Raw genomic sequence first — 14,580 nt, 5'->3', positions numbered from 1 at the left:
AGTACCCTACCTTAGACCAGGCTCCATAGTACCCTACCTTAGACCAGGCTCCATAGTACCCTACCTTAGACCAGGCTCCATAGTACCCTCTGACCAGGCTCCATAGTACCCTCTGACCAGGCTCCATAGTACCCTACCTTAGACCAGGCTCCATAGTACCCTACCTTAGACCAGGCTCCATAGTACCCTACCTTAGACCAGGCTCCATAGTACCCTAGCTTAGACCAGGCTCCATAGTACCCTAGCTTAGACCAGGCTCCATAGTACCCTAGCTTAGACCAGGCTCCATAGTACCCTACCTTAGACCAGGCTCCATAGTACCCTACCTTAGACCAGGCTCCATAGTACCCTACCTTAGACCAGGCTCCATAGTACCCTACCTTAGACCAGGCTCCATAGTACCCTACCTTAGACCAGGCTCCATAGTACCCTACCTTAGACCAGGCTCCATAGTACCCTACCTTAGACCAGCCTCCATAGTACCCTACCTTAGACCAGGCTCCATAGTGCCCTACCTTAGACCAGGCTCCATAGTACCCTACCTTAGACCAGGCTCCATAGTGCCCTACCTTAGACCAGGCTCCATAGTGCCCTACCTTAGACCAGGCTCCATAGTACCCTACCTTAGACCAGGCTCCATAGTACCCTAGCTTAGACCAGGCTCCATAGGGCCCTACCTTAGACCAGGCTCCATAGTACCCTACCTTAGACCAGGCTCCATAGTGCCCTACCTTAGACCAGGCTCCATAGTACCCTACCTTAGACCAGGCTCCATAGTGCCCTACCTTAGACCAGGCTCCATAGTACCCTACCTTAGACCAGGCTCCATAGTGCCCTACCTTAGACCAGGCTCCATAGTACCCTACCTTAGACCAGGCTCCATAGTGCCCTACCTTAGACCAGGCTCCATAGTACACTACCTTAGACCAGGCTCCATAGTACCCTACCTTAGACCAGGCTCCATAGTGCCCTACATAGTGTCCAGGCTCCATAGTGCCCTACCTTAGACCAGGCTCCATAGTACCCTACCTTAGACCAGGCTCCATAGTACCCTACCTTAGACCAGGCTCCATAGTACCCTACCTTAGACCAGGCTCCATAGTACCCTACCTTAGACCAGGCTCCATAGTACCCTACCTTAGACCAGGCTCCATAGTACCCTACCTTAGACCAGGCTCCATAGTACCCTACCTTAGACCAGGCTCCATAGTACCCTACCTTAGACCAGGCTCCATAGTACCCTACCTTAGACCAGGCTCCATAGTACCCTACCTTAGACCAGGCTCCATAGTACCCTACCTTAGACCAGGCTCCATAGTACCCTACCTTAGACCAGGCTCCATAGTACCCTACCTTAGACCAGGCTCCATAGTACCCTACCTTAGACCAGGCTCCATAGTACCCTACCTTAGACCAGGCTCCATAGTACCCTACCTTAGACCAGGCTCCATAGTACCCTACCTTAGACCAGGCTTCATAGTACCCTACCTTAGACCAGGCTCCATAGTACCCAACCTTAGACCAGGCTCCATAGTACCCTACCTTAGACCAGGCTCCATAGTACCCTACCTTAGACCAGGCTCCATAGTACCCTACCTTAGACCAGGCTCCATAGTACCCTACCTTAGACCATGCTCCATAGTACCCTACCTTAGACCATGCTCCATAGTACCCTACCTTAGACCAGGCTCCATAGTGCCCTACCTTAGACCAGGCTCCATAGTACCCTAGCTTAGACCAGGCTCCATAGTGGCCCTACCTTAGACCAGGCTCCATAGTACCCTAGCTTAGACCAGGCTCCATAGTACCCTAGCTTAGACCAGGCTCCATAGTACCCTAGCTTAGACCAGGCTCCATAGTACCCTAGCTTAGACCAGGCTCCATAGTACCCTACCTTAGACCAGGCTCCATAGTGCCCTCCTTAGAGTCCAGGCTCCATAGTGCCCTACCTTAGACCAGGCTGCATAGTACCCTACCTTAGACCAGGCTCCATAGTGCCCTACCTTAGACCAGGCTCCATAGTGCCCTACCTTAGACCAGGCTCCATAGTACCCTAGCTTAGACCAGGCTCCATAGTACCCTACCTCCATAGACCAGGCTCCATAGCACCCTCTGACCAGGCTCCATAGTACCCTCTGACCAGGCTCCATAGTGCCCTCTGACCAGGCTCCATAGTGCCCTCTGACCAGGCTCCATAGTGCCCTCTGACCAGGCTCCATAGTGCCCTCTGACCAGGCTCCATAGTGCCCTCTGACCAGGCTCCATAGTGCCCTCTGACCAGGCTCCATAGTGCCCTCTGACCAGGCTCCATAGTGCCCTCTGACCAGGCTCCATAGTGCCCTCTGACCAGGCTCCATAGTACCCTCTGACCAGGCTCCATAGTACCCTCTGACCAGGCTCCATAGTGCCCTCTGACCAGGCTCCATAGTGCCCTCTGACCAGGCTCCATAGTGCCCTCTGACCAGGCTCCATAGTACCCTCTGACCAGGCTCCATAGTACCCTCTGACCAGGCTCCATAGTACCCTCTGACCAGGCTCCATAGTACCCTCTGACCAGGCTCCATAGTACCCTCTGACCAGGCTCCATAGTGCCCTCTGACCAGGCTCCATAGTGCCCTCTGACCAGGCTCCATAGTGCCCTCTGACCAGGCTCCATAGTACCCTCTGACCAGGCTCCATAGTGCCCTCTGACCAGGCTCCATAGTGCCCTCTGACCAGGCTCCATAGTACCCTCTGACCAGGCTCCATAGTACCCTCTGACCAGGCTCCATAGTACCCTCTGACCAGGCTCCATAGTACCCTCTGACCAGGCTCCATAGTGCCCTACCTTAGACCAGGCTCCATAGTGCCCTCTGACCAGGCTCCATAGTACCCTCTGACCAGGCTCCATAGTACCCTCTGACCAGGCTCCATAGTGCCCTCTGACCAGGCTCCATAGTACCCTCTGACCAGGCTCCATAGTGCCCTCTGACCAGGCTCCATAATACCCTCTGACCAGGCTCCATAGTGCCCTACCTTAGACCAGGCTCCATAGTACCCTCTGACCAGGCTCCATAGTACCCTCTGACCAGGCTCCATAGTGCCCTACCTTAGACCAGGCTCCATAGCACCCTCTGACCAGGCTCCATAGCACCCTCTGACCAGGCTCCATAGCGCCCTCTGACCAGGCTCCATAGTGCCCTCTGACCAGGCTCCATAGTGCCCTCTGACCAGGCTCCATAGTGCCCTCTGACCAGGCTCCATAGTGCCCTCTGACCAGGCTCCATAGTGCCCTCTGACCAGGCTCCATAGTGCCCTCTGACCAGGCTCCATAGTGCCCTCTGACCAGGCTCCATAGTGCCCTCTGACCAGGCTCCATAGTGCCCTCTGACCAGGCTCCATAGTGCCCTCTGACCAGGCTCCATAGTGCCCTCTGACCAGGCTCCATAGTGCCCTCTGACCAGGCTCCATAGTGCCCTCTGACCAGGCTCCATAGTGCCCTCTGACCAGGCTCCATAGTGCCCTCTGACCAGGCTCCATAGTGCCCTCTGACCAGGCTCCATAGTGCCCTCTGACCAGGCTCCATAGTGCCCTCTGACCAGGCTCCATAGTGCCCTCTGACCAGGCTCCATAGTGCCCTCTGACCAGGCTCCATAGTGCCCTCTGACCAGGCTCCATAGTACCCTCTGACCAGGCTCCATAGTGCCCTCTGACCAGGCTCCATAGTACCCAACCTTAGACCAGGCTCCATATTGCCCTCTGACCAGGCTCCATAGTACCCTACTTTAGACCAGGCTCCATAGTACCCTCTGACCAGGCTCCATAGTACCCTCTGACCAGGCTCCATAGTGCCCTCTGACCAGGCTCCATAGTGCCCTCTGACCAGGCTCCATAGTGCCCTCTGACCAGGCTCCATAGTGCCCTCTGACCAGGCTCCATAGTGCCCTCTGACCAGGCTCCATAGTACCCTCTGACCAGGCTCCATAGTGCCCTCTGACCAGGCTCCATAGTACCCTCTGACCAGGCTCCATAGTGCCCTCTGACCAGGCTCCATAGTGCCCTCTGACCAGGCTCCATAGTGCCCTCTGACCAGGCTCCATAGTGCCCTCTGACCAGGCTCCATAGAGCCCTCTGACCAGGCTCCATAGTGCCCTCTGACCAGGCTCCATAGTGCCCTCTGACCAGGCTCCATAGTGCCCTCTGACCAGGCTCCATAGTGCCCTCTGACCAGGCTCCATAGTGCCCTCTGACCATGCTCCATAGTACCCTCTGACCATGCTCCATAGTACCCTCTGACCAGGCTCCATAGTACCCTCTGACCAGGCTCCATAGTGCCCTCTGACCAGGCTCCATAGTACCCAACCTTAGACCAGGCTCCATATTGCCCTCTGACCAGGCTCCATAGTACCCTACTTTAGACCAGGCTCCATAGTACCCTCTGACCAGGCTCCATAGTACCCTCTGACCAGGCTCCATAGTACCCTCTGACCAGGCTCCATAGTACCCTCTGACCAGGCTCCATAGTGCCCTCTGACCAGGCTCCATAGTGCCCTCTGACCAGGCTCCATAGTGCCCTCTGACCAGGCTCCATAGTGCCCTCTGACCAGGCTCCATAGTGCCCTCTGACCAGGCTCCATAGTGCCCTCTGACCAGGCTCCATAGTACCCTCTGACCAGGCTCCATAGTGCCCTCTGACCAGGCTCCATAGTACCCTCTGACCAGGCTCCATAGTGCCCTCTGACCAGGCTCCATAGTGCCCTCTGACCAGGCTCCATAGTGCCCTCTGACCAGGCTCCATAGTGCCCTCTGACCAGGCTCCATAGTGCCCTCTGACCAGGCTCCATAGTGCCCTCTGACCAGGCTCCATAGTGCCCTCTGACCAGGCTCCATAGTGCCCTCTGACCAGGCTCCATAGTGGCCTCTGACCAGGCTCCATAGTGCCCTCTGACCAGGCTCCATAGTGCCCTCTGACCAGGCTCCATAGTGCCCTCTGACCAGGCTCCATAGTACCCTCTGACCAGGCTCCATAGTACCCTCTGACCAGGCTCCATAGTACCCTCTGACCAGGCTCCATAGTGCCCTCTGACCAGGCTCCATAGTGCCCTACCTTAGACCAGGCTCCATAGTGCCCTCTGACCAGGCTCCATAGTACCCTCTGACCAGGCTCCATAGTGCCCTTGACCAGGCTCCATAGTGCCCTCTGACCAGGCTCCTTAGTGCCCTCTGACCAGGCTCCATAGTACCCTCTGACCAGGCTCCATAGTGCCCTACCTTAGACCAGGCTCCATAGTGCCCTCTGACCAGGCTCCATAGTGCCCTCTGACCAGGCTCCATAGTACCCTCTGACCAGGCTCCATAGTGCCCTCTGACCAGGCTCCATAGTGCCCTCTGACCAGGCTCCATAGTGCCCTCTGACCAGGCTCCATAGTGCCCTCTGACCAGGCTCCATAATGCCCTCTGACCAGGCTCCATAGTGCCCTCTGACCAGGCTCCATAGTGCCCTCTGACCAGGCTCCATAGTGCCCTCTGACCAGGCTCCATAGTGCCCTCTGACCAGGCTCCATAGTGCCCTCTGACCAGGCTCCATAGTACCCTCTGACCAGGCTCCATAGTGCCCTCTGACCAGGCTCCATAGTGCCCTCTGACCAGGCTCCATAGTGCCCTCTGACCAGGCTCCATAGTGCCCTCTGACCAGGCTCCATAGTGCCCCCTGACCAGGCTCCATAGTGCCCCCTGACCAGGCTCCATAGTGCCCCCTGACCAGGCTCCATAGTGCCCTACATAGTGTCCAGGCTCCATAGCGCCCTCTGACCAGGCTCCATAGCGCCCTCTGACCAGGCTCCATAGCACCCTCTGACCAGGCTCCATAGTGCCCTCTGACCAGGCTCCATAGTGCCCTCTGACCAGGCTCCATAGTGCCCTCTGACCAGGCTCCATAGTGCCCTACCTTAGACCAGGCTCCATAGTACCCTACCTTAGACCAGGCTCCATAGTACCCTACCTTAGACCAGGCTCCATAGTGCCCTACCTTAGACCAGGCTCCATAGTGCCCTACCTTAGACCAGGCTCCATAGTGCCCTACCTTAGACCAGGCTCCATAGTGCCCTACCTTAGACCAGGCTCCATAGTGCCCTACCTTAGACCAGGCTCCATAGTGCCCTACCTTAGACCAGGCTCCATAGTACCCTACCTTAGACCAGGCTCCATAGTGCCCTACCTTAGACCAGGTCCCGTTGGGATGCACACTGTCAGTCCTATCAAGGTTTGGGGTGTCCATGGTAAGTTTTCACAACAACCTGCCCCTCCCCCTCCAGGGTCCTCTGTCAGTGTTCTCTGCTAAGCAACGGTGGACAGCTCCTCGTACCGTCAGGCTGAGACTGGAGGACAGAGACCTGGGCTTCACCCTGAGAGGAGACCCAGTACCTGTACAGGTTACCTCCCTGGACCCACTCTGCCCTGCCGCTGTGAGTCTGCTATACTACTGGTTACTGGGGGGGAAGGGTTAGGCTGACGCACACGTAGGCTAATGGGGGAAGGGTTAGGCTGACCCACACTTAGGCTAAAGGAGGGAAGGGTTAGGCTGACCCACACTTCGGCTAATGGGGGAAGGGTTAGGCTGACCCACACTTAGGCTAATGGGGGAAGGGTTAGGCTGACCCACACTTAGGCTAAAGGAGGGAAGGGTTAGGCTGACGCACACTTAGGCTAAAGGAAGGAAGGGTTAGGCTGATGCACACTTAGGCTAATGGGGGGAAGGGTTAGGCTGACGCACACTTAGGCTAAAGGAGGGAAGGGTTAGGCTGACGCACACTTAGGCTAATGGGGGGAATGGTTAGGCTGACGCACACTTAGGCTAATGGGGGGAAGGGTTAGGCTGACGCACACTTAGGCTAATGGAGGGGGAGGGTTAGGCTGACGCACACTTAGGCTAATGGGGGGGAAGGGTTAGGCTGACGCACACTTAGGCTAATGGGGGGAAGGGTTAGGCTGACGCACACTTAGGCTAATGGGGGGAAGGGTTAGGCTGACGCACACTTAGGCTAATGGGGGGAAGGGTTAGGCTGACGCACACTTAGGCTAATGGGGGGAAGGGTTAGGCTGACGCACACTTAGGCTAATGGGGGGAAGGGTTAGGCTGACGCACACTTAGGCTAATGGGGGGAAGGGTTAGGCTGACCCACACTTAGGCTAATGGGGGGAAGGGTTAGGCTGACCCACACTTAGGCTAATGGGGGGAAGGGTTAGGCTGACACACATTTAGCCTCAAGGAGGGAAGGGTTAGGCTGACGCACACTTAGGCTAATGGGGGGAAGGGTTAGGCTGACCCACACTTAGGCTAATGGGGGGAAGGGTTAGGCTGACCCACACTTAGGCTAATGGGGGGAAGGGTTAGGCTGACCCACACTTAGGCTAATGGGGGGAAGGGTTAGGCTGACACACATTTAGCCTCAAGGAGGGAAGGGTTGTGTGCTTAGGGTTGTTGTCCTGTTGGAAGGTGAACCTCCACCACAGTCTGAGGTCCTGAGCGATCTGGAGCAGGTTTCCATCAATGATCTCTCTGTACTTTACTCCGTTCATCTTTCCCTTGATCCTGACTAGTCTCCCAGTCCCTGCTGCTGAAAAACATCCCCACAGCATGATGCTGCCACCACCATGCTTCACCGTAGGGATGGTGCCAGGTTTCCTCCAGACGTGACACTTGGCATTCAGGCCAGAGAGTTTAATCTTGGTTTCATCAGACCAGAGAATCTTGTTTCTCATGGTCAGAGTCCTTTAGGTGCCTTTTGGCAAACTCCAAGCGGGCTGTCATGTGCCTTTTACTGAGAGGTGGCTTCCGTCTGGCCACTCTACCATCAAGGCCTGATTGGTGGAGTGCTGCATGGAAGGTTCGCCCATCTCCACAGAGGAACTCTGGAGCTCTGTCAGAGTGACCATCGGTTGTTTGGTCACCTCCCTTGATGGACAGCATCATGCTTTGGGGATGTTTTTCAGCAGCAGGGACTGGGAGACTAGTCAGGACCAAGGGAAAGATGAACGGAGTAAAGTACAGAGATCCTTACAGAGTGAACCTCAGACTGTGGTGGAGGTTCACCTTCCAACAGGACAACGCCCCTAAGCACAAAGCCCTTCTCCCCCGATTGGTCAGTTTGGCCGAGTCAAGGGGTCTGAATACTTTCTGAATACACTGTATACCTCCCCCCACTAGTACTTTAACGAAGACAGCTTCTCCATCCCAGAGGGGATATCAATCATTTCCAGGGGCATTTAGTAGTCTGGTCGACCTAAATGCCAGAGGGGAACTCAATCGTTTCCAGGGGCATTTAGTAGTCTGGCAATCATTTCCAGACCTAAATGCCAGAGGGGATATCAAGGGGCATTTAGTAGATGCCAGAACTGAACAAGAAATGGGCAACCAGTGCAGCAGAACAAACAATAGTGTAAATGTATGTTTTTATTTAGTTTCCCTTTTGTACTTTAACTATTTGCACAGACTGTAAATAGACTTATGACATTTGAAATGTCTTTATTATTTTTGGAACTTCCATGAGTGTAATGTTTACTGTTCATTTTTGATCATTTCACTTTTATGTTTTATTTCAGTTGCTTTGGAAATGTTAAAAACCTCCTTCCACCTGTTGTTCATGACTAAATGTTGTTCTCTCTCTGTTACCAGGTCGACGGGCTGAAAGAGGGCGACTACATTGTTGCCGTGGGAGACGCGGACTGTAAGTGGATGGTAGTGAGCGATGTGATGCGGCTGTTGAAGGATGTGGACGAGGACGGGATCGACATCCGCGTTGTTAGCTTGATGGACAGCGCCCTGCCCATGGTAAGGACCGCCCTCTGGCTCTGATTGGCTCCTAAGGAAGCCTGGAGGGTTCTTATTGGCTCCTGAGGAAGCCTGGAGGGTTCTTATTGGCTCCTGAGGAAGCCTGGAAGGTTCTTATTGGGTCCCGGGGATGCCTGGAAGGTCACCCTTTCTCTCTCAGCTCTCGATGAGGAGTTTCTCTCTCTCTCAGCTCTCGATGAGGAGTTCCTCTCTCTCTCAGCTCTCGGTGAGGAGTTCCTCTCTCTCTCTCTCTCTCTCAGCTCTCGATGAGGAGTTCCTCTCTCTCTCTCAGCTCTCGATGAGGAGTTCCTCTCTCTCTCTCAGCTCTCGGTGAGGAGTTCCTCTCTCTCTCTCAGCTCTCGGTGAGGAGTTCCTCTCTCTCTCTCAGCTCTCGGTGAGGAGTTCCTCTCTCTCTCTCAGCTCTCGGTGAGGAGTTCCTCTCTCTCTCTCAGCTCTCGGTGAGGAGTTCCTCTCTCTCTCTCAGCTCTCGGTGAGGAGTTCCTCTCTCTCTCTCAGCTCTCGGTGAGGAGTTCCTCTCTCTCTCAGCTCTCGGTGAGGAGTTCCTCTCTCTCTCAGCTCTCGGTGAGGAGTTCCTCTCTCTCTCTCAGCTCTCGGTGAGGAGTTCCTCTCTCTCTCTCAGCTCTCGGTGAGGAGTTCCTCTCTCTCTCTCAGCTCTCGGTGAGGAGTTCCTCTCTCTCTCTCAGCTCTCGGTGAGGAGTTCCTCTCTCTCTCTCAGCTCTCGGTGAGGAGTTCCTCTCTCTCTCTCAGCTCTCGGTGAGGAGTTCCTCTCTCTCTCTCAGCTCTCGGTGAGGAGTTCCTCTCTCTCTCTCAGCTCTCGGTGAGGAGTTCCTCTCTCTCTCAGCTCTCGGTGAGGAGTTCCTCTCTCTCTCTCAGCTCTCGGTGAGGAGTTCCTCTCTCTCTCTCAGCTCTCGGCGAGGAGTTCCTCTCTCTCAGCTCTCGGCGAGGAGTTCCTCTCTCTCTCTCAGCTCTCGGCGAGGAGTTCCTCTCCCTCTCAGCTCTCGACGAGGAGTTCCTCTCTCTCTCAGCTTGATGATTACAGACAGAAGGGGCAGTTTCCAATCTGAATGTGCTCTTCTTTTCATTTAGTCAAACGGATAACTACTGCAGGAAGCGTTTTATATTATGGGACCAATACCCTGATTTTTGGGGGGAATATTTTTAAAACTCAAACAGTTTCACTCATTTAAGTAGAAATTAGAAATGTTTAGTCTTTACCTGTAGTAATATCCTCTCTTCCTCTCTCTCCCTCATCTTCCTCCATCCCCTCCTGTCTCACCTCTCTCCCTCCCCTCCAACCTCTCTCCATCCCCTCCAACCTCTCTCCATCCCTCCAACCTCTCTCCATCCCCTCCCACCTCTCTCCATCCCCTCCCACCTCTCTCCCTCCCCTCCCACCTCTCATCCCTCCCCTCCTCTCTCCCTCCCCTCCCACCTCTCTCCCTCTCTTCCTCTTCCTCTCTCTCCCTCATCTTCCTCCATCCCCTCCTCTCTCACCTCTCTCCCTCATCTTCCTCTCCTTCTCCGTCCCCTCAGCCCACTAAGAGTGCCACGTACTGCGGAGGTATATCTAAGACCTACTCCATGATCTGCCTGGCATTCGACGACGACAAGAGCCCCAAGGGCCGCAAGGTGACCAAGAAGGGCTCCTTCCTGTCCTGGGGCGTGAAGAACCATCTGAAGAGCTCCAGCACCCTGAGCCTCCCTACAGCAGACTACTCTGGAACACTGCCTTGGAACAAACCCTGTCCCACCTTCCCTTCCTCCAGCCCCTACAACGACTCCGCTCTTTACTAGAGAAGGAAACATACTGGACTGTACAGACACTCTACTGGGTTAGAGAATACTGTGTGAAGGTCCCAATGGCACCCTATTCTCCATATAGTGCAGTACTTTGGAGGTCTATGGGCTCTGGTCTAAAGTAGTGCACTATATAGGGAATATGGTGTCTGGTCTAAAGTAGTGCACTATATAGGGATAAGGGTGCCATTGTGGGCACAGTTGTTAAATCCACTTTAATCAGTGTAGAGGAAGGGGAGGAGACTGGTTAAAGAAGGATTTATAAGCCTTGAGACAATTGAGACGTGGATTGTATTTGTGTGCCAATCAGAGGGTGAATGGGGCAAGACAAAATATTTAAGTGTCTTTGAACAGGGTATGGTTGTAGGTGCTTTGAAGAACTGCAACGCTGCTGGGTTTTTCACACTCAACAGTTTCCTGTGTGTGTATCAAGAATGGTCCACCACCCAAAGGACATCCAGACAACTTGACACAACTGTGGGAAGCATTGGAGTCAACATGGGCCAGCAACCCTGTGGAACGCTTTCAACACCTTGTAGAGTCCATGCCCCGACACATTGAGGCTGTTCTGTCACATTGAGGCCGTTCTGTCACATTGAGGCCGTTCTGTCACATTGAGGCCGTTCTGTCACATTGAGGCCGTTCTGTCACATTGAGGCCGTTCTGTCACATTGAGGCCGTTCTGTCACATTGAGGCCGTTCTGTCACATTGAGGCCGTTCTGTCACATTGAGGCCGTTCTGTCACGTTGAGGCCGTTCTGTCACGTTGAGGCCGTTCTGTCACGTTGAGGCCGTTCTGACACGTTGAGGCTGTTCTGACACATTGAGGCCGTTCTGAGGCTGTTCTGTCACATTGAGGCCGTTCTGAGGCTGTTCTGTCACATTGAGGCCGTTCTGAGGCTGTTCTGTCACATTGAGGCCGTTCTGAGGCTGTTCTGTCACATTGAGGCTGTTCTGTCACATTGAGGCCGTTCTGTCACCTTGAGGCTGTTCTGTCACATTGAGGCCGTTCTGTCACGTTGAGGCCGTTCTGTCACGTTGAGGCCGTTCTGTCACGTTGAGGCCGTTCTGTCACATTGAGGCTGTTCTGAGGGCAATGAGGATGGCGGTCTCACTCTATATTAGGAAGGTGTTCTTAACGTTTTGTATACTAGGTGTTCTTAATGTTTTGTATACTCGGTGTGTTGATATTCTAATGTAAAAATGTCAAGTTATACTATGTAGATATCCCACTATGTAGAAGGTGAAGGATGTAACTCTGAAACCAGGAAGTGATACGTCTGTAGTGAGTGTGTGATAGGCTAACACAGGTGTGTGATAGGCTAACACAGATGTGTGATAGGCTAACACAGATGTGTGATAGGCTAACACAGGTGTGTGATAGGCTAACACAGGTGTGTGATAGGCTAACACAGTGCGCTGTAAGCTGATGAAAATAGATTTCTTCATTTTTTTATTTTTGTGTGTAATTTCTTGTTAAGACAATTACTGTGGTTTGATATGAAGGAATATTGTGTGTGGTGGGCTGTTCTGATGTAGGCCTTGTGAAATCTCTGTGTTTTAGATTTTATTGGCATGTCAGGGGAGGGAGGGAGAAGAGGGAGAGAAGGGGCCTGGGTTGAGGGGAAAGAGGGAGGGATGGAGAGGGGGGTTGAGAGGAAAAGAGGGAGGGAGGGGATGGAGAGGGGGCCTGGATTGAGAGGAAAAGAGGGAGGGATGGAGAGGGGGTTGAGGGGAAAAGAGGGAGGGAGGGATGGAGAGGGGGGTTGAGAGGAAAAGAGGGAGGGAGGGATGGAGAGGGGGTTGAGAGGAAAAGAGGGAGGGATGGAGAGGGGGTTGAGGGAAAAGAGGGAGGGATGGAGAGGGGGTTGAGGGGAAAAGAGGGAGGGATGGAGAGGGGGTTGAGGGGAAAGAGGGAGGGATGGAGAGGGGGTTGAGGGGAAAATAGGGAGGGATGGAGAGGGGGGGGTTGAGGGGAAAAGAGGGAGGGATGGAGAGGGGGCCTGAGGGGGGAGGGATGGAGAGAGGGGGCCTGAGTCGTGTAATAAACCAAAAAACCTCTGGGCCATCGAGACACAGCTCTCACCTAAGCTTCTGCCATATTGTAATAGTGAGTTCTAACAAGGAAGCTTGTCGAGTAAAACACTAATATTCATCCCCCTCCTCCTGTACTGCTGACCGGCAGCCATTTTAAACACTAATATCCATCCCCCTCCTCCTGTACTGCTGACCGGCAGCCATTTTGAAACTCGTTGTAGTTAAACACTAATATCTTCCCCCTCCTCCTGTACTGCTGACCGGCAGCCATTTTGAAACTCGTTGTAGTTAAACACTAATATCTTCCCCCTCCTCCTGCACTGCTGACCGGCAGCCATTTTGAAACTAGTTGTAGTTAAACACTAATATCTTCCCCCTCCTCCTGTACTGCTGACCGGCAGCCATTTTGAAACTCGTCGTAGTAAAACACTAATATTCATCCCCCTCCTCCTGTACTGCTGACCGGCAGCCATTTTGAAACTCGTTGTAGTTAAACACTAATATCTTCCCCCCCTCCTCCTGCACTGCTGACCGGCAGCCATTTTAATGACAACCTTTCCTGGTAGAGCAGGGAGAAGTCTCCCTACCAGCGGACAGATGTGGTTCTATCTCTGTGGATGTTTGTGTAATATTTGCTGTTAAAAATGAAGGATATTTTGTCAAAGGGAAAAAGACTGGTTGTGTGTTTTTTGTCTCCGGTGTTCAGTGTATTTGCAGATGATAACGTTAATATAACAGTATACAACAGGTTCATGTTAATTTCACTAAGCCTGGGTTCCATCGAAGGGAAGAGTCCCTGTTTGATTCCACCATTGTGATTCTACTGGTCTCTAGTGGTTTCTACTGGTCTCTATGGGTTTCTACTGGTCTCTAGTGGTTTCTACTGGTCTCTAGTGGTTTCTACTGGTCTCTAGTGGTTTCTACTGGTCTCTATGGGTTTCTACTGGTCTCTAGTGGTTTCTACTGGTCTCTAGTGGTCTCTAGTGGTCTCTATTGGTTTCTACTGGTCTCTAGTGGTCTCTACTGGTCTCTACTGGTTTCTACTGGTCTCTAGTGGTCTCTATGGGTTTCTACTGGTCTCTAGTGGTCTCTGCTGGTCTCTAGTGGTTTCTACTGGTTTCTACTGGTTGCTAGTGGTCTCTAGTGGTCTCTAGTGGTTTCTACTGGTCTCTAGTGGTCTCTACTGGTCTCTACTGGTCTCCAGTGGTCTCTGCTGGTCTCTAGTGGTCTCTACTGGTTTCTACTGGTTTCTACTGGACTCTAGTGGTCTCTACCGGTTTCTACTGTTTTCTAGTGGTTTTTACTGGTCTCTAGTGGTCTCTACTGGTCTCTACTGGTCTCTAGTGGTTTCTACTGGTCTCTACTGGTCTCTACAGGATGTCCACCTGAACATTTTTCTGACACTGCAGTGTTGCACTTTCTTATCTACAAAGTAGATTATTATACGTTTTGATAATCAAATTATTTCTATAATAAAAAAATAAAAAATAAAAACATCTGAATATCTGTGTGTGCATTGTAAAGCGTTTGTGGACGGCAAAGCGTTTGTAGACGGTAAAGTTGTGAAGTCTGTTGGCTGTTGCAAAGTAATGTATTTTCTGAGATCATTGTCTTCAAAGGGGTATGTAAAAAAAAAATATATATATATATATATTCACTGCGTTTCATCTTCTTTCAGGAAATGCCACTCGTGGCTTCCTGAATTCTACAAAGCAGCACATTGTGTGCAGGTCATAGGTACTCTAGGTTTGATTGTAAACACACCTGTTGTACCGCGGACAGTCACAATCCTTTTCTGTTGCTCGTCCCATCTTTACTGAACTCAATTGTGGCTAAATAGTTGTTGTACAGTTTTTATAATGCTTGTGTAAACTGTTCTCCAACTATTGCCTTGCTAGTACAGTTTATAATGCTTG

At 52.7% G+C, this 14,580-nt stretch overlaps 1 protein-coding gene and 1 long non-coding RNA gene across 2 annotated transcripts in view; both read left to right on the top strand.

The window, feature by feature from the left end:
* LOC127922599 (rhophilin-2-like) overlaps positions 1-10,992 on the top strand; it is a gene marked incomplete at its 5' end in the record, with an annotated part of 61,142 nt that extends 50,150 nt beyond the window's left edge. The window contains 3 exon segments of the mRNA XM_052506431.1: positions 6,294-6,443; positions 8,654-8,809; positions 10,364-10,992. Of these exon segments, the coding sequence (XP_052362391.1) occupies positions 6,294-6,443; positions 8,654-8,809; positions 10,364-10,624 (567 nt within the window).
* Positions 10,993-12,655: 1,663 nt separating this feature from the next.
* On the top strand, positions 12,656-14,169 carry LOC127922597 (uncharacterized). The gene is made up of 2 exons (XR_008111723.1): positions 12,656-13,990; positions 14,041-14,169. It is a non-coding gene; the product is annotated as an uncharacterized LOC127922597 (long non-coding RNA).
* The last annotated feature ends 411 nt before the right edge of the window (positions 14,170-14,580 follow it).

Source organism: Oncorhynchus keta, unplaced genomic scaffold (assembly GCF_023373465.1).
Source record: "Oncorhynchus keta strain PuntledgeMale-10-30-2019 unplaced genomic scaffold, Oket_V2 Un_contig_26362_pilon_pilon, whole genome shotgun sequence".
Classification (NCBI taxonomy): domain Eukaryota; kingdom Metazoa; phylum Chordata; class Actinopteri; order Salmoniformes; family Salmonidae; genus Oncorhynchus; species Oncorhynchus keta.
The sequence above is the reverse complement of the archived record's forward strand: the minus strand, read 5'-3'. Positions and strand labels throughout refer to the sequence as shown.